Source organism: Pogoniulus pusillus, chromosome 12 (genome assembly GCF_015220805.1).
Source record: "Pogoniulus pusillus isolate bPogPus1 chromosome 12, bPogPus1.pri, whole genome shotgun sequence".
NCBI lineage: Eukaryota > Metazoa > Chordata > Aves > Piciformes > Lybiidae > Pogoniulus > Pogoniulus pusillus.
In genome coordinates, this window is record NC_087275.1 from 19,695,537 (window position 1) to 19,723,475 (window position 27,939).

A 27,939-nucleotide genomic window follows, 5' to 3' on the forward strand; every position below is an offset into this window, starting at 1 on the left:
TTCAGGTCTGACACACAAAGCTCACCTTTGACATTTTGAGGTTAATATGTAAGGAGAAGCTATTAACTAGTTTTGGGTTTTTTTTCCTTTTAAATAACAGTGACCTGTCAAGGCTGGAGCATGATAAAGTACCTAGAGCACATTGCAACCAACTTTGACAACACTGGATGAAAAGATACAAGTCATGCTGACATGTTTGCTTTTCATGTATCATGGATCACTCTTCACACTGCAGCTTGCACTGCTCTGATGCGTGTGCCTTACAGAGTATATGTAGGATGAGGTTGTACCACAGGTGCATTGCAGCTCAGCCCAACTGCACTCTTCAAATGTGCCACATTCATGCAAGTCACTCAGACTATCATCAGTCACTGAGATTTCTTACCAGCCAATGGCCTTCACAGGCAAACATCCAGAAGAACAGTAGAAAATCTTCAAGTCAAATCATTGTCAAAAGCTACAGTTCAACCAAAATTAGAGCTGGCAATCTGCTTTCTGAGGCAGAACTCTCAAGTTTGGAATTGTAACCAAATGTAAGGAAACTAATATTGTACCTGGGGTACCAGCTAGCATTGCTGATGACTAGTAATGTTTTCATCTAAATGTCTAAGCTGTAAGGATAGATTGATGGGTTACATATATATATAATTTTTTTTCTGACTACATTAATTTTGGTAGTTACTTAAAGAATGGTATCATTAAGAGATGTCATTCTCCACCAGATTTACTATGGTGAACTAGTGCAGCAGCAACACAATTATTAGTTTGGCATTCAGTTTCTAAACTGTATTAACAGAACTGTGACACTGTTATGTCAAGCAAGGTACCATATACATGAGAAGAAATGGTCACTTTGGCTTTTCAAGCCACAGTATGTGTCCAGTGTGTCTCAGGTGTACAAGATGTCACGTCTTTCAGAGCTCACATTAGCTTAAAGCTAATCCCTTAACCTCTTGAAATGATTAGCAGTTACATCACTCCAGACTGAAAACAAGAAATAGCTAAAGAAACAAAATAGAAAGAAGTCAAAAGATCAGATGTCTGTAAAAAAGTCATTATACTGTACTATTCTCTGTATCTCAACTGGGAATGGATACAAGAATCAACCTCTCCTCTCCCTCTCAAGTCCAGGAAAAGTTTCTAAGAACTTCAGGAACAGTTAAATTATACCTCAAGTCTTCCTACAGGTTCACATGAAGTGCAGTATTTAGGAGCACCATTGCTCAAAACCAGGTGCTACTGCAATCAGGTTTTCTGTCTTTTGTATCTTTGTGAATAGGCTTGAACATTGCCACTATCTGAATAGGCAGAATACAATGCTAAAAAATTTCTATTCTCATCTATTGCTGAAGTCTTTCAGGGCCATCTGAACATTCATGTTTGGGAGTATTTGAACAGATTAAAAGCATTCTATAAGAATTTCAATTCACATTCATATACAGTGCTACCTTTCCAAGCATCAAGAACACTCAGAAAGACATACTTAGGAAGAAAGCAAGGTTAAAGCTTTTAGTTCTTGTCTCCATTGGCAGAAACACACACATTAATATTCCCATCTTATTTTTTAAATTCTGATAAGTGAGGGGCTAAGGAAAATGTAAACTTTGTCATCCAGCAGAGAAAGTCACCAGTGAAACTTAGGTGACAAGCCATTAATCTACTGACTTGGTTGTTGCAGTGAAAACTGCTCATGGAAAGCTTGCTTCTGCAAGGTTTCTATATAGAAAACAATACCTTGCTAGCTGAACAAAGGAGGGTAAAATTCTAGACAGAAAAAGACTTGGTGACTGATTAGAGTGTATGTCATCATTAAAAATAAACACAAATCTGGATTAACCTTCTTAAGTGCTCATTATCTAACCAGCAGGGCAATCCTAGGTGTGTAATTTTGCGTTCCTATAAAAAGCACAGTCATTAGCTTGGCTCTAGTTTTCCGAGTTCACCTCACCTTTTACTGTCACATGCACACTCTGGCTGGTGGACAGCTGGGGTTGAACAAGGACATTGCAAGTATATTCACCCTCGTCTACTTCTTTCTGCACATCCGAAAGCTTCAGCGTCCCATTGTTCTCAAACGCCACTTGGCGGTGGTTAAATGGTAGAAGATTGGAGTTCTTGTACCACTTAATGGAGTAATAGGGGTAGCCAATCACACGGCAGTGGATGTAGGTGTCCCGGCCAGCTATTGCTGTGATGTTCTTCATCGGTCGAATGCTCGCTGGCCCTGCAAAGGTATAAAGAAACTCTTGAAAACAAATTAAAGGCAGGTTTGCTGGAGGAAACATGCATGTAAATTAATTTTTTTTCATATACAAATGTTAAAGACATTTACAACTGTGGCTTACACAACACTTCTTAACATATAACAGTTTTTTCTTCCTTTTAAGAGCTACTTAAGCGTTTTTCCTAGTCTTTATATCCTCTAGTTTTTCCTTACCCTGTAGCATACATACTACTTGTATGGAGGTATATGTTTGCACTATCCAACACTTGCCTGACAAAATTTTTACTGCATTAAAAATCTAAAAATTTGAGGATGATTTAATTAACATGAAATACTAAAACTGGCTAGAATCTTGTGACATGAGAACAGTGACAAAAGTAGACCTTAAAAAATTTTGACATATATAAAGTATAACACTATGAGGATGGGTATTATGCCATGTAGAGCTAGAAATGGAAGCTCAAGTACAGGATACGTGAAGAATTATAATGAATGTTGAACTAGTAAAGGAAAGGAAAAAAGACCCCATGCACAGCAGGACTAAAGAAACTATGAACTAATAGAGATGAATATAGGGAAAATAGATCATAGAATGCAAGTTAAAGGGTTCTTCCAACATTTAATCATACCATACACTTCCTAGATGGGGCTGAAGAGGTAGGGTAGGGAAAAGAGAACAGGGAAAAGGAGAGGAAAACCAGTAAGTTGGTTTTGGCATTCCAAGACTTATTTCATCACATGCAAAAATCTTCTTCTTCACTGCAATGAGTTATGTGTGTTTTTTTGAGGAGCTGATTTGACAAGCACCTCTTACGTTTATTCGAGCCTGGTAGAGGACGACTCCAGCAGAGTTGTTGGCAGTACAGCGATAAACTCCCCCATCTCGGACCTGAGTGTTAGAGATATTCAGGTAACTGACCACATTGCCTTCAGAGGTGATAATCTGGCTGATACGATGACTCCCGTCCTTCACAATGGGATCTTCATCCAATGTCCAAGTGATTGTGGGCAGAGGAGTCCCCTTTACATTGCACATAAGGGAGACTGGCTCTCCTGGACTCACCACTTTCTCACTGAAGGCAGAAATTATTTTGGGAGTTCCATCTGCCATGGGAAATAAAAGCACAATGATAGTAGCTATATGCTGTAAAGCTTGTTCCCTGTATCACAGAGTCTATCACGATTATGTTCCAGGATACAACTAACTACAGAGACAGGGAAGCAAATTTTGGCAGTAGAGCACTTAAATGATAATTTGCTTGTTGAAGATTTCACTTTCATCTTCTGATAAACCTGGTACTACCTCAGATGAAGGAAAAGCAGTTGAATAAACTGACTGAGGAACTGCATGGCCATAGGTACTACTAGGTTTTGCAGAAAAGTCATATACAGGTCATTACAAAAGGCATACAGCAAAACCTCAATGCATTTGGCATTTTTCTTCTCCTTGGAAAGCTAAGGGGGAATCTTGCTGACAAGAGCCAGGCACAATTTGCATAGATTAATTTCACACTGTTGTACCAATGAAGTTTCATGCTGACCCACAACATCCCATGTAGCAAAATGTTAAACTAAGCTTTTCTGAATACAGTTTGAGCCATGATGTCTCCCCTGGAAATAACAATTCTTACATCACAATTTCAGTGCAACACCACACAGAAAACCAAAGGAACTGTCACAATGTGTGCAAGACTCTCAACAAAAGAGAATTAAAAAGAGGGCTGAAAAATTCCATTGTTTGCCACATAGTGAAGAACATAAGGCATTGCTGCCCTCAGACTGCTGAAAGACCTCAGCAGCCCTGAAGGAGCTTTCAATTTTATTTGACTTCATGATTTTCTCCTCTGCCCCCATTTCCCTTTCAATTTTGTCCCACTGGTTGTGTGACAGAATTCCAACTTATTTATTTTCATCTCTGACTCTCTTCTTTTCCTTTGCTGTGTATTAGATACTGTCACACCTCAGAAAATAGAACAACAGCAATGAGAAAAATAAAAAGCTTTTTATCACAAAAGAAGGCTGACAGGGGACCAATAAACCTGTGAGTGCGCACACTGTGTTCCTCTGCCACTCCTCCACCTGTTTTGGTTTTGTGGTTTGGGTTTTTTCTGGTTTTGGGGTTTTTTTTGTAAATCAAGTGACAGGCTCTTTTGGAGATGAAAGCAGTCGTTATTTTCCCAGTGAGACCTGAGTGTCTTTGAAATCTTTCCTGCTGTTGCTCTCTGATAACTTGCACTCTCTCAACATCATGATAGATTATCAATATGCTCTTTAGGCTTTCTTAGTCAGAGGAGATGGTTGCCGAGGTAACTCGGTCCAGGCAGGTAATCTCTTCTTTTTTCTACAAGGACTCTAAAAATAACATCCGTGCCATGACTGAACTATAGCCTCATTAGTGAATTGGTTCTGTACAAACTGATATCTTCCCTCACTTGATTATCATGTAGAACATTGTGTCAGTTAGTTGAGATGATTTCTGAGTGTTCAGCCAATATGCTCAACCACAAAAGCCTTGTTTGAAAGTTTTGGAATTGAATAGAGACCTCTTCTCTCATGTCCTGCTGAAAAGCTAATGTGAAAAAAAAATCAGCAGCAGCACCACCACCAAGAAAAACAAACAAACAAAAAAAAATAAACCAAAACAGTTGTCTGGACAAGAAACATTATTTTGAAATACATTTTTTCATTCTATCAATTTGTTTCTCAGAACGGGCACAATAAACCACACTATACCCCACTGACAGTTCATTAGCACCCTCATTTCTTGTTTAGGTCCACTACCTGTTACTAGTCAACAATGGAACCAAAGCTGACATGTATATTATTACAGAGAGCAGGATTGCTAAAGACATAGCGACTGACCTTCTAGCACCACCTGAACGTAGTCTTGAGCAGACATCTTGTCCTTGCGCACAAAACACTGGTAAGCTCCACCATCGCTCTTGGCCATGCCATCCATAATAAGGTTCTCCCGATTGATGCCAGTGATCCGGACGTTGTTACCAGGGTTGATGATTTCACCGTTACGATACCAGGAGAGCTCCTGGTCCTCAGTTCCAGTCACACTGCAGGACAAGGACACTTGACTACCAACACTGCTTTTAACTTTCCGTGGGCTGATCGTGGCTTTTAGTGGTTCTGAAGATTTAAATTAAGATAAGGGAAAGGGAAAACATGAAATAGAAAACATGAAGTATATGTGTATATACATGTATATTTACATGCAAGTAGCAAATTAACTCTCAAGTAAGGACAGCAATAAAAGTTGCAGTCACACCCTTCTGAAAGCAACTAACCAAATATACAACAGATGACTGTGTTCGCTCTAAACAAGCGTCTTGGCCACTAAACACAGAACTGATTAATACATGATATAGTCCCATGCCTAAATGAACAGTAGGAGCAGACCTACTGAGTAACGGTGTTCATGCTGAGGGCCTAAGGATGGCATTATGCATGTTCTGGGAGGGTAGGACATTACTTAACATTAGTTCATTATGGACATTTGAACTGATGCATTAGGTGCATTCCTAAAGCTCATTTTCTGGTCTAGTTTATTGTAAAAGGAACCCAGTTTATATGTTCCAAAACCTCTCCCTGATTTGAACAAGTGCAGTGAACATCAATGACCATCAGATTAGCTTTTAAGGATGGAAGACTCATGCTAGTTTGTTAACACAGGTACACCCATAGATATCATAGAATCATAGAATGGTCTAAGTTGGAAGCTTGCATACATGCACACATGTGCACACATGGTTGTACATGAAAATTTCCTCCACTAACTTGTTTACTGAATATTTAACAACATGCAATTTAGAACAAATCTTTAGTGATCCTTTGGGAGTGGAGGCCTGGGGAAAAAAGAAAAGGTCAGCAGCCTCCGTCATCCTGGATGGCAGACACGAATGTAACAGATCTGTTGTCTACCACAGTCCAGAGAACAGTTAATCAGGTCTCCTATGTGTGTTAGGAGTCACTATTTATCTCTGTTTCCCATGCAAAAGACCACAAAGGCTCAAAACTGTTAATGACTCACTAAATAAAATAAATTTACTCTTTATTTTGAGGGTGACAAAGCACTGGAATAGGCTACCCAGGCTATGGAGTGTCCTTCTTTGTAGACTCAAATCCCACCTGGACACACTCCTGTGCAATTTGATCTAGAGATTACCAGGGTGGTTGAAGTAGGTGATTTTGAGACCCCTTCCAAACCCTACCATTCTGTGATTCTGTTACAAATCTCAGAGCCATGACAACACAACCAGGTGAATCACATTATCCATTGCAGAGGAGGATACAATTCCTTTTCCCAGTTGTTGTTTCCTGGCAACCTGGTTCAGAAGATATCTACTGGTTGATTGACCACTGAGTAAAATGTATCTTCAGGCATTGTAAATTATGTCAGTACAACTAGCAATATGATTACATAATATCTTTGGAAATTTTGACTTTGTATCCTACACGGTAGCCTGTACTAATCTTTATGAGTATGTTTAGAAGCAAAGCTCCTCCAGTATAGTTCATGAATTACTGGTCTTTGGTCTTGGTAATTTTGCCCAAAATACAGTGTGTGTAATTATTTGTGAAGGCATTTTTGTTGCCTGAACTGTTCACAAACTTCTCCTTTTTGAATTTGCTAGTCATGCTAGATAAGTGGAAACATCATGCTTATTCCAGGAAGTATTTTTTTTTAAACAATAGAAGAATAACACCTTTCCACTGCAGTGCTTCTGAGTAATAACTGCCTTTGTAGAATTTGTGAAACATTGAGAACATTCACACATGAATACTCAGCTGAGGGGAGGTATGAGTATTCAATATTACTGAACAGCATGAGTCATGACAATGAGAGTTTGGCAGCTTTATCCATGAGAACATTTGCAATTTCCTTTTAAGCATCCAATTGGAGCTTCGAAATTACACATCCTCCCTGTGATAAATTATAGAGCTACGTTAGAAATTGCATCTGTTTGCACTTCCGATCACTCAGTTGTCAGACTAACTCATCTCCTCAGTGCCTACTTTCTCATGACCCACATCTTTGAGAAGTTTAAGCATTGCTAAAATAAAGTCACAATAGTGTAGTTACAGCAAAGCAAGGTAACATGTTCCTTGATGCAAACAGGCAGGCAAGAGGTGAGCTGAGATCTCCACTCAGTTCAGGACTTACGTTTTACATACAGCCTTCCTATCATCTCGGCAGTCCCATAGTTGTTCCACACCTCGCAGACGTAGCTGCCTGAATCTGAGGGACGTGTGTTCTCAATCAGTAGACCTTCAACTGTCTGCCGAAACCTGCTGTCAGGCTCCCAGGGAATGTTGTCCTTCAGCCAGCGATACTTTGGTGTGGGATGCCCTGATGCTTTGCAAGGCAGCTCCACTTGCTGTCCTGCCATGGCTTTAAGGTGGTCAAACCCATCTAGAATAGATGGAGCTGAATTTGCTGGATCTAAAAGAACAAACAGCAGTTTTCAATGGGAACATTAAAATTCTCTCATTCAGTAATGACTATGTCAATAATTTCTCTCCTGTACTTTTTTGCTCACTAATCTGGTGTTTTATGTAGTACAGTTTGCTACTGTGACCCAGCCATCAGTCTGTAATATCTCAGTAGTGGTGGCTGGGATCCAACAGCATGTACTACTGAAGCATTTAATGACTACTTGGAAATCCTCTCACTGGATTTTTTCCAGGTGGCAACCATTTCTCTGGTCAACCTTCATGTTCCCTGTCAGAGGAATAGAGAGCCAGAAATCTGTTGCCTTAATGATTATTACTGTTATCCATGTGCTGCTCGACTAGAATGAAGCCAACACACTCTCCATGATTCTTGGTGGTCTGAAGGCTTTGAATTAAAGAAGCGATTTATTCCCTTGACAGGAGATAAATGGGTGAAGACACAGGAATTTCTATCTGTAGTATAACTGACAGACAAGCCTTTTCTTCTTCTCTGGAAAAAGAACTTAACATGACAAGACCAATTTACAGCTTAATACTCCAACTTTCTGTGCTCAATCTATGAGAAAAGTGCTTCTCAGACTAACACACTTGTGCAGCACCTGGCACGTATTTATGTATCTCACAGAAGTCTGGCAAAATGCCTTCACCAGAACTACACCTACTCCACCATAAACAGTTCTCTGTGGATTTTTACATTTAAAAATTTTTTGAAGAAGGGCCGGACATGATTTACAGCTTTGTACAGCATTAGGTATGATGGATGCCCATCCTGGAGCTATTGCAACATAAATACTAAACAATAAATCAACAGATATTCACCTATGTATTTTCTCTTCACATGCACTCACTTTGCCAAGACTTCTGTCTCACAAACTTCACATGCTGATCAACTCCTTTTGCTATCTGACACCAATTGGCAGGGGGAGTATATGCCTGGGTGTAGGTGTGATTGCAACCTTCTTGACATTTACAAATGGTCTTTGACTTAGCTATCTCAGGTACTGCTCGCAAGGCAGCTGCATCAGCTTCCTGTTAAGGGATTAAAGGAGCAGTTCATGCTGAATTCAAGCTACTCAGGTGATAGCATAATCAGTATCTGAGGTAGGTAGTTTGATATTAGCTTAAATTTATCTTTGTGAACTGGAGCCACACCTGGGAGGGTACACTTGAGGGCAAATAGCTAGGAAATGCTAGTTATACCAACAATCCAGAAACTAAAATTGTGATAGTAAACAAACGGACTAAGTAAATATTATGTGAACATCTTGACAAAATCCTAAATGCCAAATTCAATGCAAAGTGACCACAGAAGTTTTGCTACTCTCTCGGTACCAGGAGTGTTGAGCCACTGAAAGCAAAACCATGTTCAGTTTACAGCAAATTCTTGTCTCATTAGAAATGTGTCAGCCAGTAGTTAAACAAAAGATTTTGCATGCATCAGTAGCCTCAAGGTCCATATTTGGCAACAAGATGGGTTATATTTTTAAGCTTGCCATGTTGTTTATGCCTGGCTTAGTGAAAACACAATCTGCTATTGGGAAGGCCAATGTCAATTTGACTGATTAATTAGCTAGCTCTTTTCTTTCCTTCTGGGTCATCAGGTTTCTATGTTTTCAGTGCAGAGATTTTTTTGTGCAGCCTGAGGAACTGACTCAATAAAAACATAAGCATGCAAGAAATTACAGCTCTGGCTCTTAGGAAGGTTACAGCTAGATGAAATAAATTTCTGCAGTAAAAACTAATAATTAAATAATAAAAAAGTAGTATTGATTTTTAAAGGCATTTTCCTGTGTACTCCTACTCAAAGCTCACAGTAGTTTCCTATCTTCTCCATACTCAAAACTTCAAAAACCTTTGTGAAGGATATATGTGACCCCATTTGCAAATCTTTAAGTACAAAAGTACAAAGTACCGCATGGACTTTGAAACAGGATGAGTAAAAATAAAAGAAATGGTAAGTAAACATGGCCAGTAAATACCATGCTCTGGAGAGCTTCCTAGATTTCAAGAGAGAATTGCATACACTTTGTTGCTGGGCCCCGGCAGAGTGTGAATCTAACTCAAACATCAAGCTAATGGCAAAAGCAAAGCAGCCACTGCTCTCTTAATGCTGCATACACAGTTAAAAGGAAGGAAAAAAAGAGAAAGGGGGAGAAAAAAAGAAGGAAAAAAAGGAGGAAAAGAGAAGTTTAAAAAAACACAAATGAAATCCCAGGGCTCATTTGCAATCACCTGCAATCAGGCAAATAGCAAAGTGACATGACCTAGTTTCAATATGTGGTATGGACTCTTCTGAATTATTATTGTACTATACTTTGACCATTCTTCTAGCAGATAAAACAGTGGTAAATTTGAGGCAAAATACTGTTCTAAAATATTCTACTTCCAATCTTCTTTGAAAGGCAGAGCAAAAATCTCAATGTGCTTTCGAAACAATAGAGATTTTTTGGAGGGATGGGCTAAAATCTGTGAAGACTTTGAGAGCTGGGATGCTTGGCTGGCCAAATTTTTGTTTGGTTTTTTTTTTTAAAGCACACAGTAATGGGCATTAGAGGAATATTCTGTAGAATGGTAATGGCCTTAGTTTCAGTATGATTTAGAAAGGCCATATGATTTCAAGTAGATGTTCTTCCTCCAGATGAAATTTGGAGCTTTGCTTTGGCAATAGGCATACTAACTCTTCACAGGTGCACTCACTTATATGCACTTCAACTTTCTCACTCTTCCAAGAAATAATGAAGTTTAACTCGTGATAAAAATGTGGCCCAGAGACTATGATTTGCATCCACCACACACTATTTCATCCCCAAATAAGAAAATAATCTTCATGGATGTATAAGGTAGGTTTCATGCAAACTGACCTTTCCATATGTTCATGGAACCTATGATCTCAGTTCTTAAAGGATTTTAAACTATTTTAAAATATCAAACCTATTAAAGAACAAAGAAACATCAAGAGACAAGCTCTACCCAGGACAGCTACACTTGTTCAGCAGACCAAGAGGACTGGAAATCAGAGACCACTACAAAAGACAGTAATTGAATTTAAAAAGTCAACTGTTGTACACAGGTTAAATTCCTATTCTACATTGGTCTGTAGAGGAGAATAGAACAGAGCAGCGCATACCTTTTAGGACGCTTGTCCTGAATTACAAATAAGACAGAGCTTTAATTTTTTCCTCTCCAACAAAATAACCAGACATTCTCCTGTGGTAACCAAGATACAAGCCTGATTTTATTTATGTTACCACTGGCTCAGCCTTAGCATGATTTCATACGGAAGCAGACCATATTGTGGAGCTACCTATAAGGATAGGACCCTGCCTATCGTTATAAGACCAAAGCAGGCAGATTATTGTGCAGGAAAACTACTTCCTCTGACTGGGAAAAGCAGAGGCAAAAGTTTTAACTGCAGGGAACAGGTGTCAAAGGAAGAAACTCCTGGATCTGGCAGGTAAGTGATTCTAACCTGAATCACACTATTTTTATCATTAGTATATTTTAAGTACTGACTTTTGTGTACAGAGTGCCCCAGAATCCTTCAGCAATGATCATTTTGGAGGAGGGCAGGAGGTAAGTTGCTAATGCAAAATCTTGTGCCCATCTCTGCTCTCAAACAGAGGGTAGAGAGCTAAGATGTAATTGCTAGGGGGGGTTGTTTGGTTGGTTTGGGTTTTTTTTGACAAAAAGACTAAAAGACAAGAGAATGGGGTCACAAGGAGAATGATCCCACTGAATGTTAGACTGTGAAGGTCATCATGCCAATTTTTATGGTGAGGATTTTTTGGGCAACTCTGTAACACTGAATGTGGATTTCAGTGGGGGGGCGGACAGAAGGTGCAGTAAGAGGCACCCAGCAAATGAGGGAGAGGAAGGCGAGATACAAGAAAGCTAATACTGTACAGAGATGCTTGAGATCAAATTCCAGACCCAGGCGTGAGGTCTGATGCTCTTTCTCATCTCACCCACCACAGACATCTCCTCTCAGTAGGTCAAAGCAAGGAGAAGATAGGATTGGAGTAGTACTGACGGTCTTAAGTATTTGGCATATGTGTAATCCATCACACAGGCAACAGTCAGGAGATGATTTACAACGCCAAGGAACATGTTAAAATGCCTCATCTATTTTCTCATTTTCCCACCTGTTGCTCAAAGCCATCTGCCCTGGGACTTTTAGCTCCACCCATGAACAGCCACCAGTTAACACTCCTGTCTGCCTTCAGGACACTGAGTATTCTGGGACAGGCTACATACCCTTTCTGGCTGGAGATCTCTCCTGGAAGCAGAGCAACACAGTTTTCCCCAAGGAGTGTGATGAATTAAAACGAAGGCATCTCAGCTAACCTGAGACTCCATCAGTGGAAATACCTACAGCTGACCTAAATGTCCTGAACAACTGCTATGGTTAACAAATAGGCACCATAGGGCAACTTATCTCACTCTAAAGTGAGCAGCTGAAGTAGGTCAGACACATTACCTGAGAAGTGTTCCTTTCCTTTGGTTACAATAGGAAGATAAGGTGACTACATATTTTCACTGTGCAAGTCTACTTTTAATGGAATAAACCACATCTACAGTTTGTCTATGAGGTACAGTAAACCTATTAAAAATCACTCTACTAGGCACTGTATACCCTACAAGGTCTCCAGAAATATCTAATATGAGGTGGAAAATGGAAAAATGTATTTTATAATGGGACATTTTATTTTGCAGCAGCTCACAATTCTATCATGCATTTGATAGATGACTTGGTTGTTTGTGCATACAGACACAGGAATCTGCCTTGCCAGTTTAGCACAAGAGAGAGAGAGACATTCAATACTTAATTTACCATGGTATATAAAGAAGTACCTGACACAAAAAGTCTTGCACTGTTGCTTTGTCGTGTTTCTCCAGTGTATCTGTGCCTTGTGATACATCGATAGTTGTACAATCCATCTTCATTTTGTACATCTAAAATATACAAGGCTCCCGTGGATGTGATGAGAAATCTAGATCCTGAAAGACATGAGAATTTACAGTGTTTAAAATATCTGCAGCTCATTCTTCTTGCTCACACCATGGAATGGACAACAGAGGCTGGAGGGTCCTGAAGGTTTTGTTGTAGTTTTGGTTTTGTGGTTGTTTTTTTTTTTCCCCAGAGTATGGGAATTTCCAACTATAAGTTTACTAAGTGCTTGTTGAAAATGCATAGGAAGATATTAATTCATGTGCACTTATAGAGAAGGTAGAGATCTGTAAGAAAAATATGAGCAATGAAGGAAAGAAATGTGTCATGGTCACAATCAACAAACAATATCCAGCAGATGTCTGAAATAAAATACAGGATAAAGAACCAAAGCAGAATTGAATCCATTTTAATTCATTATTATAGAGTGATAGGTTTGAAAATTACCAGCAGAGCTGTACATGTTAGAAATATGGTCTGGCATGGCATACATAATTCAACAATATTAGCCAAAATGACACTTCTTGTCCAGGTACATCAGAAAACTAAGAAAAAAATCAAAAAGTAAGATTAAATATATGAGTGAAGTAAAAGAAATTCACAAAAGGAATTTTTAACCCCCAGAATACGGGACACATTTGCTGCTAGACTCTGGCTGTAAGAACTATACACTGCATGACCCCACTCCACATCCTGCTTCAGAGTGAAACCAGCCTTCAAACTAGACAGCATGAGGGACAAGAGCAGTCCCACCCTTTCTTGTCCATGGTTCTTGTGGGTTACTGCACTGCAGGTCTGAGCAGGGACAGGGGGAGATCTGTGCAGCTCAGTGCTTCCATGGCCAAACAACTGGCAGAAGCTGAGTTACTCCATTATCTGACCTGTTGCAGAATTGCTTTTAAAATAATATTTCAGTCTGTGATTAGAGAAGCACAATGTAAGCAGGTAGACAGACTCCATGTCTAAAAGAAGGGCTTAAATAAACAGTATGGGTAGTGTTACTTATGATCCTTTTTTCCCTCTTACTTTATTTTACACAGAAAGGTTTATTTCAGGAAGGAAATTAAGTCCAAAAAAGTGACTGTCCATTAAAACTGAACCTGTTTATCAACATTTTTTTCAATGTTCCTTCAAATTGAAAATAATATAGTTGAAATCTTCAAATACATTATTATTAGTAATAGTAGTAGTAGAATATGTGGAAAATATTGTGATACATATGTACATATGTGCAGATTTGATCACTTGACGCCTGCACTAATGTCTCTGCTCTGTTGTGGATGCATGTTCTAAAAGCAAGGACACAAAAAAAATATCTAACATCCACATGTTATATGCTTGCTCTAAAGCTTTTCCCATACTACCATAAATACAAGTAATGTGGTTTGCCTTGCAAACTTGAGCCTCACTGGGCTACTCTTTCCCTTAAAAAAAATACTACAGTCTAAGGTATGTTTGCTTTTCTAGAAATTTTATGCTGGAGAAAATGTTCATATCTTTTCTTTTCATGTCTGCTATTCTTTTTTTTTGTAGTAGTCAGTAGTTATTACAAATATTCATATCTCTACCTATGCATTATAAAATAGTTCTGGCTCCCAAATTAGGGGAAAGAATACACCAAGATGAAAAACATTGTTCAGTAATGCACAGTATGAAATATTTTCATTTCTTATTTATGTCTTATTTATGTTTGTCTCCGCTGATCCTTTTCTTCTGAAAGTCAGTGTAAAAGTGTGCAAGCAGTTAAGTGACAACACTGGAAAACCACAGAGCACATACCCTTCCAAAGTACTTTGCTTGTTCAGATAACATGAGCCATTACTAAGAAGTACATGAACAAAAGAAATCTCCAGAATAGAGGCACCAAAGGGGAAGAGCTTCACAAGAGAAGATGTGAAGGAGAAAAGGAGGACTGGATGGCAAGGACACTCTCTTCAGTCATCAGCTATCTTCCATCCTAGGGGAGTTTATAAGCTAAAGATGTTCCCTCTTGTAGAGAGGGCATATTGAATTCATATGCCTCTGAAAATTCAAATGATTGCATACAGAAGACTTGTGTTTCAATGCAGATTACATATAAACAAATACACTGTTGAAAGTAGCATGAAAAGCAACTGAGAAGTAATATTTCACTTTCACAACCAGGTGTCTGAAATAAGGCATTGAAAGAGGTTATATGAAAAAAGCAATGCTGTCTTGCATCTTTAATACTGTAGCTGTAAAGTTTGGAGGAGATGGTACAGAGAGCTAGTGAGTTAAACTGCTAAAACGTCTTTTATCTAGCTTCTCATTACCAATCAACTATTTCTTGGCTATTTGCAAAATAGCTTGGCTTGGTAAAAGCTGCTAATGAGGTTTTCTACAATACCAGGTAAATAACAGCTACCTACTAGCAACTAGAAAGCATAGTCTGCAAGTGTGTAGGCAGTCACCCAGAGAACCCCCTCAACAATCACAGGATTGTCCTTTACTTGCTGCCAGTCACATGGCCCAACTCCAATGCCACAGCCAGGGAAATCCTAGCACTGCACAGGGAGGCAAGCTCAGAATGGTTCACACAAAACAAGTACTTCCTGTTGGTCAGAGAATACTTTGAGACTGGGGTTTTGTTTTGGTTGATTCTCACACTGTAACTCATAGATAAAAATGTAGTATCCTATTCTGAGTTGTTCTTCCTTTTCCTTTTGCAGTCCACAACGACTCAGACAACACTTGTTGTGTTCCACCCTATCTCCTCATCACATAGGTACTCAAGGTTTACTTTTACTCCTGATTCTACATTAGAAGCATACTTAGTATGTGGGTGTGAAAAACACAGAATTTTTTATTTCTGTGTCACATGCACATCTTTCACTACTGAAATATTCATAAAGCAAATCTCCCTTTGCAAGAAATATGTTACATGGACTACAGGTAATTAAATCACCATTGTCTCCCTTGGTCTGTATGCAGCTTAAAATGACAGTTTCAGGAGATGGGAATCACATTTAAGAACTTTACTTGAGGTTAATGATGGGTATGCAGCAAGGGCAATCTCTTCTTGCTTCTGTTTCCAGCTGTGTGAGCATTACCCAGCTCTGTATTTCAGGGAGCACAGCCAGTTCAGACATGTGCTTGCCCACAGCAATGCTGCTTGACTGGCACGGCTGCCAAACTGGTGAACCAATGCTGCATATACCATACAGATATGTCCTCTGCAGCCTGATCAAGACTTAAATGAGTCTTTTCAAGCTGGGATATAACTCTATTACCAAGCTGGAACAGGCTGCCCAAGGGAGTTGTGGAGTCTCCCTCTCTGGAGATACTCAAAACGCACCTGGGTGCGTTTCTGTGTGATCCAGTATAGTGATCCTACTCTGGCAGGGCCATTGGACTGGATGATCTTTTGAGGTCCCTTCCAGCCTCTGACATTCTATGATTCTATGCAGGAAGAGATGTTGGTGGAGATTGTACTCAGCTGCTGTCATGTCACAGGTCAGAAACATATAAAAAACTGTTAATGGGATGATTGTGACCATTTTGGTCACTTGAGTATACCTCCACACACTGTGTGTTTGTGTCAAGCAAGCAGAACCTAAACAGCTGAGAGGCAGAAATGTTCTTCTTGTACAATGGCTTAATGTAGCTTTCTTTTTCTGGGATCTCATTTCACCTTTGCACAATTTTGAGATAGGCCATCATTAATAATTAAACTTATCTCTTTTCTTAGGATAAGCATGAAGCATCTGTCTTCATAGAAATTAAGGGAGAAGCTCAAATTCAGAACTTCTCTTAAAACTGCTGAAAGCAGTTCTCTTCCCCATTATTTCTACCTTGTACATTTTACTGCTGCTAATACGAACTCTGTAACAAGAACTGGAGAAATACGTGGAGCAGCTACTGCCAGATTGAAGAATACGTATAGATTTGTGGGCTATTTACAGGGTCTATAGTACTGACAATATCTGTGTCTGAAACCTTCCCTCCTCAGTCCTGAAAGCGAGTTTCCTTGGACGCACTTACACACCTGGGTCAGTGAGAGTGGGTACAGATATCAAAAGCCTGACACTCAAAAACATTTGTAAAAGCTACACAGAGCCAAGAATCTGTGCACTGTTACCTTGCTGTATTTTCTAGAGAAATTATGAGCATACTTGAGCGATCTAAAATGCCTTAGATCATTTTCCTGTTGGAAATTACTCAGACCATCGAATAATAAAACCTTCACTTAAAGTATTATCTAGAGATTTTTTTGCCTCACCCTGTTTAAAGATAACTAAAAGTAAATAGTTATTGCCACATGTTCGTTGTTATGTCACAGCATATGTTTCAAACCAACACACATTGTGTATAATTGCAGGGCTAAAGCTTTTCCTTTTCCTCTCTTCTTCTTAATATATTTTGCATACTTATGTAATGCTTTAATAACCAACCCCTCCTTCTACTGTAAAAACATGAGACAGAAAAGATGACAGGAAAATAAAAGGGGAAACGCATGTAATTTCTGTCATCTTCTAAACGGAGAGCATTTTCATTAAAACCGACAGGCTGTCAGCTGTGACAAAGCCAAAGTGTTGAGTGTTCTGCTTTCTGTACTTCAAAAGGTGTTTAGAAATGCACCAGGATGGGGATCGACAAGCTTTTGCTGCCGTGTTGATCCAGAGGATTGCTTTCTTCTTGCGGCACGTTTAATTGAATCGCTCTTGCTTCGCTATAACAAAGTCTAATTCTTTTTAATGGAACATCTTTTCAGATAAACTGAAGCCTTTTGTTTGGTTTTGGGGTTTTTTTGGCTGGTAGCAGGATTCAAGGGTGGAAGGCAGAGAAGCCTCCCTCACAACAATTAAAAAGAACACTGTCAAAATATAGCTCATAATTCCCATTTATTACTCCTCCTCAGCAGTGTTTGTATTAATGCCTTGAAAACTTGATTATAATAATTTCAGCATCTGATTTTCAGAGACATTGAAAGCTCACATCTGTTTGGCTTTCAATTTTTTTGTGCATTTGAAAACCTGGCCCACTATCTGCAGTATGCATTTTACTCAAATTGTTCAGAGGATGTCTGGAACCCTTACTACCTTTTGTCTTGCTGAGGTGGGCAAGTATAGTAATGTACTACCATTTAAAATTTACATATTTTACAGAGAAACACACAGAGATATAGGGATTGATGTACACAAGTCTGTGGAAAAATGGAGAAAAGGATCCATAACTCTCCAACATCTCATCTGTTATTAATACAAAACTCTGCCTCATAGTGCAGCTGAAAAAAAAATAATAAAATGAAATATTCAAGGATTAAAAAGACCATTAGAGTCATTTATTCTCACCTATCATGCTTCATCTATTAAGCCTTGTGCTAAGTCCATATCTGGAAGTTAAACTATAGCTTTTTAAAAAAAGCATTAGTCACAATTTTTTGTAAGCAGAAAGCATATGATTCCCCTGTGTAAATTATTGCAATGATTAATTATCCTCACGTTTGAAAGTCACTCTGTTGTTTGTTGTCTATCTGGCTTTGACTGCAGGTATTGGATCTTACTGTGCCTTCATTAAAGATTTCCTCTGCAGTCAGAAATTTTCTGCCCACTTAAGTGCTTAAAGAACATGAGGAAATTGCCTCTTAAATCACCTTTCTCCTTTATTAGTTATACAGATTGAACTTCCTAAATAATTAACTGCTAATTATTTGTAACTTCAAATATTCCTATATTTTTTTGCCCAGTACCTTAAGAAATGTTTGAAGTTCAGATCACGTACATAAGTTCAGTAATGGTTTTGGTAATAGTGAATCATAGAATCAACCAGCTTGGAAGAGACCTCCAAGAGATCATCCATTACAACCTATCACCCAGCCCCAGCCAATCAACTAGACCATGGCACTAAGTGCCTCATCCAGTCTTTTCTTGAGCACCTCCAGGGACGGTGACTCCACCACCTCCCTGGGCAGCCCATTCCAATGGCAAATCACTCTCTCTGTGAGGAACTTCCTCCTAACATCCTGCCTATACCTCCCTCGGTGCAACTTGAGACTGTGTTCCCTTGTTCTGTTGCTGGTTGTCTGGGAGAAGAGCCAAATCCCACCTGGCTACAGCCTCCCTTCAGGTAATTGTAGACAGCAGTGAGGTCACCCCTGACCACTATTGTCCTCAATACAAATTTTCTTCCGTCTTACATGTACAGCAACTACGAGAGTCCTCCTACCAATATTAACTTGCTACAGCTATTGATCATTATGATCTTCCTGTCAAAGTCAAGAGACTTAGAGAGCTGATTTCCCCCATTCTAAAAATGTAACCTATTGTCTGTCTGGGTACTAGAGCTGGCTGTATAAAAGCTACGTGTTCACATCAGACTTCTTTATCACAATCCAACCTCCTTCTGCAACTCATTAAAGCATATCATTTGCCATTACACTAACCTTTGAACAGTGTGCACAATTTTTATCAACATGTCTTTCCTTAACTGAATTCTATTAATTAATTCAAACCTTAAATTGATGTCTTCACCTGAGACATTAACAATTCACTTTATTTAAGGATACATATATCCATGTAGAAGGTCCCAAAAGAGAACAAACAGGGAAGACGGCAAGGAAAAAGGGTTGCACCCAGGCTCAACTAACCTGAACTAGTGGCCCCAAATCCCACATTTTGGAAGCATACCTCTCATTTTGCTGCCTGCTGACTAGTGCCCTAAATAACCCAGCGACTTCATTAAAGTTGAGCTGCTTTAGCAAATCATGTGTTCATATCTCCAGGTGTGAGGAGGTCACATTAACAATTATGAAATTGCTCTTATGTGAGTTTTTTAATGCTTTCCATTAGACTATATAATACCAGAGATTAAAATAAAATTTTACAGGTCTGAGTAATAAGTTGAAGTAATTCTGTTTAGATTTCCTATGTGAAATTGTTCTCATGTATAATTCATAAGAAAATGTGAACGCTTTCCTGTCAAATTAGTGCATAATATTCTTGTATGAATATGAGAATATGTTAAAAGTGTAACATTAATTATTCTTTTATCATACCCTTTTCCCTCAGCATCCTGGTAGTCTTTAAATAGGGATAATGTTATCCTCAAGATGGTTTAAAAAATCATATTTGATTTTCACTTTGTTGGAAGCATCTAACGGCATTATGTTATTGCAGTCTAAATTGGGTTGATAGAAATTAAGAGAACAGATGGCTGTTCTAATGGTGTGCCAAATGATAATATAGAACAAATAAACTTTTATCAGCTGTACTTGTCACCTCTGCTGGATAGAACTGCTACTGCTAAGCAAGTTTTTAGTGTGACTAGTGCAGGCAAGGGGAGAAACCTTCCCACAGAGCCAAAGCAGAGTAACCGATAATTCAATTTTATAGCACTGTTACAACATCATTCTCAAAGTAAAACAGTTTGCTGCTCTGGGCAGGGAAAATCTGCCAGAAGCAACCATGCTTAAATTGTGCCCTGAAGTCACAGCCCTGCCAATGCTTTTGATACATAAACCAAAGATTAGGTGAGAAAAGGGAGCAGGTAGGAAAAGTGGGAGTCAAGGATTCCACTTTACCAAGTATCACTCACATAATGTACTCAGCCTACATAAGACATCTGGTGTGTTGCTCATTGTAGGTGATGCAGATGGCCAAAACATGACTATGTTCCACTGAGCAGCACAACCTTCCCTCTAGAGACGTAGCCAAGCTCACAGGCCCTGGCAGAAGACCTTTGAGAGGATAAAAAATGGATTTTTTTTAGCTCCTTATATAATCTCAATTCTAGGGTCTATAGATGCACCTTTGGAGCGTGTTGCCCACTGCCTCCTTCTCTGTCTGGGACACAACCTGCAGGTGACTTTCAGGAGAACAGAAGCAGGATGGAAGTCATAGTATTGGCTCTACAGCCCAAGGACAATGACACTTCTTAATCAGTTACAATGAAATAAGCCCTCTCCATTGGGTTAATATTGCCTCCCTTCAGGTATAAGTGCTGAAGAAATAAATAACTGATTTGCATTACATGGCCAGGTCTTTGTGTCTCATAGGTTTAGGTTTTGATAGCTGGAGAGGCCCCTGTGAGTGTGATTCTGTTTCTGATAGAAAAAATAAGTGGCAAAGCTTCTAAAGTGCCATGATAGTATGATGTTCCTCATGAGGAATTAAGATCTTTGATCTTCCCATTTATATGTTCTGACACAAGAAAAGGAATATGCACAAAGACAGCAATATGCACAAAGACCATAAGAAGTGGTTGCTTGAGGTAGAGGAGGCTACTGTCATATTTGATTTATTGCTCCATGCTCTTCAAAGCTCACAGAGATGTATCTCTATCATAAGACTGAACTTGCAAGTCTGATTTTCTTTCACCTCCACAGTAGCCAGAGATTTCCCTTTTCTCAGAATCACAGAATGGCAGAGCTGGAAGGGACCTCAAAAGATCATCCAGTCCAACTCCCCTGCTACAGTAGGATCACCTAGACCAAATCACACAGGAATGTGTCCAGGCAGGTTTTGAATATCTCCAGAGAGGAGACTCCACAACCCCCTGGGCAGCCTTTTCCAGTGTACTGTCACCCTCACAGTGAAAAAATCCCTCCTTAAGTTTACATGAAGCTCCCTATGCCTCCACTTCCACCCATTGACCCTTGTCCTATCATTGGGCATCACTGAGAAGAGTCTGGCATCATCCTCTTGGTACGCACAAGAGAATTTATTTAAAAAGCCAGCAGCCTCACATGAGGTATTTGCTATTTTATGTAGGCATGGAACCTATTTTGACATCATTAAAAAATAGCTGATGCAATCTCTGTGCAAAAAGTTAAAGATGTGTCTAAGCATTTCTAGTCTTATGGCAGGACAGGGCGTCAGTTGCAGTACAGATGGATTCATAACTTTGCAATTTTTTTGTAGAACTGGAAGATCAAAACTAAGTCAGATTTCTTCTGTCATCATTGCTCTCTACCCTCCTCACCTACTCCACTGCAGTTGGGTCCCTCCTCAAGAAACATCTGTTCTGGTAGCAGCTTATTCTGAATCAGGCTATAAAAGTAAATCTTATACTAGTCACCCTGTCCCTTGACCAGTGGAGGTCAGAACTGCTCAGTGTGGGAAGCCCAATTCAACCATCATCAACATCTCTACAAAAAGCCATGAAAGAAAAGGAGCAAGGTTGTGAAATATTTTCCATTTGACCTAAAATAGAAAAGCTTAAAGTTTAACATCATTAACATAGAATTATTACTACTTTGGCACCTATACCTCCCAGTAATATTGGGGAGCAACTATGTATTTCTGTATCACTCTGAAGAAAAGGTTTTTAGTCAAACATAGATACTGTGGTGTCTACTTCCCCATTCCAAAATAGTTAGCTGTCTCTTGTAACTCGAGATCATGCCATAGCTACAGGTTCCAGATCTTCCTTAATGTTCTGTAGGCAGTATTACTACTCTAAAACAATAAATCTGACTACTTTTTTGCATATAATACAATAAAGTAAATACTATTAAAATGGGAGAGAAAGGGAGAAAGGAAGAAAAAGGGGGGAAAAAGGTATGTGTGTGTGGAGAGAGTGGGAAGACAGTAAAAAAAAGAAAGCAAATGAAAAGAAAAAAGGCAAAAAAAGAAAGACAGAAAGGAGAGGGGTGGGGAGCTCCAATTTTGGATTTATAGATTGGGTTGAGACAGACTATCTGCTGAGTCGATTACAGGATTGCCATAGGAACAAGAGTTTTTGTGCTGTGTGGAGTTCATGTTCAGACAGGATGAGGCCTGAACACAATACTAAAAAATCAAACAGGTCCTGAAGTCTGGTGGTATCTGTATTCATGGGTTTATCTGCTTTAAATTGAACTGTCACATGAGTTCATTTGTTTCTGTAAGACATATGAGCATTAGTGCCATTGTGTGTGCAGTGTTACAATTTTCTGACTGTTAGGATGCCATAATAATGATTATTCTGAAAACCAGATTGTTAGCTAAATTGCACAAATCAGAACACATTTTATTGCCCCTGCCATGTTTCTGAGGCTGCACAAATATGTTTCATGCCAGTGGTCCATACCAATTCCGTTTACATTATCTATGCATCCTTCTAGTTTTATAAAGGAGGAATAAATATTGTCCTTTTGTTTTAAGAACATCAATAGATGCAAAGGCTGTATTTTTGTGCACACAGATAGGTGATGTTAATTGTTACTGCTTGATGACTGGCTAGCATAAATGTGACTGAACACATAAAGTTTATATTTGATTGTTCCCTCTCTTAATCTTTTATGAATATATTAGGCGTAAGCAACTCCAGTTTTTCACTTGCTGTTGTTAACTGTCAGTCCTCTAGGATATTAAATAAAACTGCCATAATCTTCAATACTGCAGTTTTAGATTATTTGAGCCCTTGCACACATTGCTATAGAAGCTGCATTCCTTATTTCAGCTAGGAAGAAAGCAGACAATTTTTAAATCACTAGCTAGTTTTAGGAGCTCTGATTAAAGAGGATTCAGCTTTGCCCCTGATATATGGAGCTGTCTGGAGGATTAAAATTTCTTCTCAGGTTTTTGCTGGCGCATTCCAAGTAAGTAAATAGACTGGAGCTGACTGGTGGGCCAGCACAGACAGACTTATATGTTACTCTTTATGGCATCGAGGAACATGATCCATCTCTCCTTGTATCTGCATGTAAATTTAAACAATCATGTTGAGTAAAGGGAGAAACTCCAGCTCCTCTTGCCTGAACAGCAGTTGATTTATGTCAGTATCATCAAATGTACACCTTAATTGTTTATAGCTTCAAAGACATTGTATATGCAGAATATGTACTGTTATAGACAAAACAATCAGAATAAATCACAGCTTCACATAGACAGAATTGCAAGTGCACAAGCAGCAGAATTAGTTTGACTAACTGCAAGTAATCAATATTATGTTACATTAATTAAACAGCTGCAGCTCTGTGGCTCCATGTGTTTAACCACATCTATTCTGCAAGTAACTGTAAAGGTAATGATGCATCTCAACCAGAGGAACAGATTTATGAGAAATTTAGAACCATAGCCACTTCCCTTTATGGAAAAAAAATCTATTCAAAGATTCCCAAGACATATTTATTTAAGGGTTATGCATTAACAGAGAAAGCCTTGCATAGTATCTTCTAGTATAGGATTTTCACCTAATGACTTATTTTGAGAGTGTAAAATTAGGGAAATTCAAACAATTTAATTTGGTTTAAAGGCAACAACTGAGGAAGGACTTATCTTCCTCAGCTTGAAAAAGTAAATACATGTTGTTTAGATAAAAGTACGTTCAAAATATTTACTGTGGGAGGGAGTAGTTCCACTAGGAATTTGAGCTAGATTAAATAGCCTCCCCTTAAGAAGAGAGTCCAGTGTTCAGAGAATAGTTTTTAAAATTAAGATAAAAGCTGTCAATAATGTAAATTTTTATCCTTTTGAACAAGACATCTGTTAAGTCTTTTGAACAAGACATCTGTTAAGTCTATGGAGTAACTTTCCAATAACTCTTTAAAGATCAAAATTATTTTTTGAAGTTTCCCTTACATTAGCCACATGCTAGAAACTTGACTCACATACACATTGTTTTCCACTCTGGATGTACTCATCTTCTGTCAGTGGTTTATGATTCCATAAGGCACATGTGAGGCACAGAACCATACTTCATACATTTTGTGGTTTTAAGTTCTTTAAGCTCTAACTAACACTAATATACTTACAATTAAAAAAAAAAAACCAAAAACAAAGCAAACAAAAAAAATCCCAAACCAACCAACCAAAAAAACAAAACCAGAAAAAAAATCCAAAACTAACAAAAATCCCCAAATCAATCCAAATTGAACCAACGAACCATCAAATGACTACAACAAAAACTAACCCAAATAACAGCAACAACAACACAAATCTACAACCAACCAACAGCAACAGCAGTCTCCCAACAAGCTATTTCTGTCTTTTGAGACTTAACACACATTTTCCTCCATACAGGAACACATAGAACCTTCACTGATTTCCTATACAGCACAGCATCAGAAAAAATGGTGAAGTAGCATGTTAAACACAACTCACTGAGCATCAGGATGACAATAGTAAGCAGAAGGATGAGAAAGCTGTTCCATACTGTATAATGGAAAAAATCAAACCTTCTGTGAATGCTGATCCAATGAAATTATCCCATAAATGAATATTAGAAAGTACACAAATAGGTATTAATCAAGATAATTCACATGTATAATTAACTTTTCTGGAAGAAGAAAAAACAGCACATACTGATTTTAAATTGAAACAACTGCAAGCAATTCCGGTTGTATTTGTTTGCAGAGTGTATTGCATTAGCATAAAGGGATTCAGCGTAGCATACACACAGACCTCACTTTTTGTGTGTTATGAAGTTTTATAATACTGACACTTCCATAATCAGAAACACTCTGAATGTGAGTTACATTATAATGTTGTAAGTAGGTACAGTTATTATGCTATTTATTTCCTCTGCTTTGTCAAATTAGACTTTTTGCTGACTTATTTAGCAAATTAACTTTTTAACAATGAAAAAGGCTCAGTAAATACAATTTTCCAACATGGATTAAATTCACAGTGTGATTTATGCTGAGCATCAACTCAATTTTATGGGATATTTCAATCCAACTTAATTTCAAAGATATGTGTGAGATAACGCTAGGAAGAATATTTGGTTCCAGGCCTTCTCATTAAGATTACTTTGATACTGTACTGTTAATTTCCTTAGGCTGACAGCACAATGAAAAATACCATTACAAACACAAGCATCATCATTCCTTTAGAATACATATAAATACTGTGGGGTCTTTTATTGCCTTCTTTGAATGGCTCAGAGAATCATGGCTTGATAGTCTCTCCAGATATCAGGGACATTATGAAAATATGCCCAAATATATTTGTCAGGCAACTTTTGTAATTTGCCTATTTTTATTTGTTTGGGAAATTGAAGCACACTAAAGCTAATTGATTTGCCTAACCTTATCTTCCATGTCTGTGGCAGACACAATTAATTCTACAAATGGTTAAAAGTATCTAATTTGTTAACCCTTACAGCTCTGATGTAGAGTTTCATGGCACCATTTATTAAGCAACAAGAACTTCTATAATGTGTTTTCTTGCACCTTTTAAATTATGACTGTTAAGAAGACAGAGGTATTTTAGAATGAACTATTGCAAAGTGATAATATAAATATTAGACTTTAGGATGAAAGTCACACAAGCTCTATGAGGTGAGGCTGAGAGAGCTGGGGTGGTTCAGCCTGGAGAAGAGGAGGCTCAGGACACACCTTATTGCTCTCTACAGCTACCAGAAAGGAGGTTGTAGCCAGGTTGGAGCTGGTCTCTTCTCTCAAGCAACCAGTGACAGAACAAGAGTCTCAAGCTGTGCCAGGGTAGGTTTAGGCTGGATGTTAGAAAGAAGTTATTCACAGAAAGAGTGATTGGCATTGGAATGTGCTGCCCAGGGTGGTGGTGGAATCACCATCCCTGGTGGTATTTAAGAGGAGGCACTCAGTGCCATGGTTTAGTTAATTAGAAGGTGTTGGGTGATAGATTGGACTTAATGATCTTGAAGGCATTTTCCAACCTGGTTAATTTGTGATTCTGTGATAAAGGATTTCTTCCACTTCTAAAAAATACTTTTGAAGAATAGTGAATAGTCTTAGATTAAAATAATAATAATTAAAAAAAATCCATCAAGACAGAAATGTCAAAGGAGAGAAAGAGACCACCACTGCCTGGGTCCTAAGCGGATTTTCAGAGCAGTCATTCTCTCTCTCTTTATCTCCACAGGTCATTAAAGAATATTGAGCCACATGTTGAGTCACAGGAGTCATAGAGTGACCTTGCTTGCCAGCATAGTATGTCATTAGCACAGATGGCCTTGACCATGTCAATTACATTTGTACATGACAACCTATACAACTGATATTTCTTAAACTCTCAGAAAATGCAAGCAGCATAAAGCTGGATTGACCTGAGAGAAATGCCTACACACCTACAGCATGCTCAGTTGTCTCAGTAGGCCTGATAGGCCCAAAATGGGCTTATCCATGTCCTGGCTTTCCCAGGCATGTTTTTTATGCTTTCCCCCACTTCTGCTATGGAGAGAAGGAACCACTGGAAAGAGGACAAAGAACCTGGAGCCACTAAGGACTCTGGCTTGTCCAGACATGTTCCCCTGCTCTCCCTCCTTCTGTGCTGCGGAAGCAACTGCAGGAAAGGAAAACAAAAGCCCTGGCTTCACCTACTATGGTCAAGCTTGGCAAAGTGCCATTCTGATTTGCTGAGCTATGTCCAAAAGCCCATTAGTCTTGGGCAGTATTGATAAAAAGGGACGAGCAGGTAGCACAGAGTGCTGCTGCTGCCTCATTGCACCCTGAAACTGCCTGGAAACTCCACTGCCTTGGGTTTACCAGGAACAGGCTCTAAATGTCTGCACGCAGTTGGCCTGCGTTGCCAGTGTGACATTGTTCTGAGACTGCAGATCACACTGCATCCTGCCTGCCTCTCAGCAAGGCTTCTGCTGAATTGAAAATCAAGAGGAACCAGGTCAGAGACTACGCTATAGACTCCCAGCTTCCTGAGAAAAGAGCCTAGGAAATTCCAAAGCCTTTAATGCCTTTGAGACTACTGACAGCAGCCCCTGCACATGCTTTGGGTACTGTCTGATACTATTTTGTGAGTAAATACTTAAAGCCTCTTGTAATTCACTAATTGCCTTCTGCCATAAGCAGAAAGAACCTTCCTGTGTCCTCTAGTGGATAAGCAGTATAATTAACCACAAGAATTTTCTCTTCCAGTATAATGTTTGTGTTTGCCACTTGCTCTAGTTTTGCTTGTTCCCTGTATGTATACATTTCCATCGGTGCATTTTGAACCTTGTGAATAAGTTTTCTGGTGAGTTTTAATGTTAATAAATCGTATTTGTAGTTATTAACGATCTTCACCTGGATATAAAAATTAATACAGATTATTAATTTTTGATAATCTGTCACATCATTCCATCCAATGTGTGAAAAATCTAAAGCCTAACTTTGCACTGATTGTTCAGCACAACTGACATCTGGTACACAATATCAGGCATATCCATGACCTCTTGCACAGCTACAGATGTAGAACAACCGTAGCCAAATGCATGCATGAAATTTACCTTTAAACAATTTGTATGTGGAGGTAAAATTCACCTGTATGTAAAGGAGCATTATGAAATCTGTCAACTATTTATGTGTGTCTCAATAAATCATCAGAATACAGCTTAAATGGGATTTAAACCCAGGTGTCAGTGGTCTATTGCTCTTACTTGTGCCTGA

At 38.8% G+C, this 27,939-nt stretch overlaps 1 protein-coding gene across 10 annotated transcripts in view; it reads right to left on the minus strand.

Annotated features, from left to right (window-relative positions):
• The window catches only part of DSCAM (DS cell adhesion molecule), a 459,192-nt gene that overhangs the window by 176,846 nt on the left and 254,407 nt on the right, over nucleotides 1–27,939 (minus strand). For 5 of the 10 annotated variants that reach the window (XM_064152540.1, XM_064152539.1, XM_064152547.1 and 2 more), the window contains exons 4-8: nucleotides 12,539–12,685; nucleotides 7,398–7,676; nucleotides 5,087–5,362; nucleotides 3,032–3,328; nucleotides 1,949–2,224 (exon numbers count right to left, since the gene is read on the minus strand). In XM_064152540.1, coding sequence (XP_064008610.1) covers nucleotides 1,949–2,224; nucleotides 3,032–3,328; nucleotides 5,087–5,362; nucleotides 7,398–7,676; nucleotides 12,539–12,685 — 1,275 coding nt within the window. The other 5 variants (XM_064152541.1, XM_064152544.1, XM_064152542.1 and 2 more) reach the window with 5 other exon arrangements.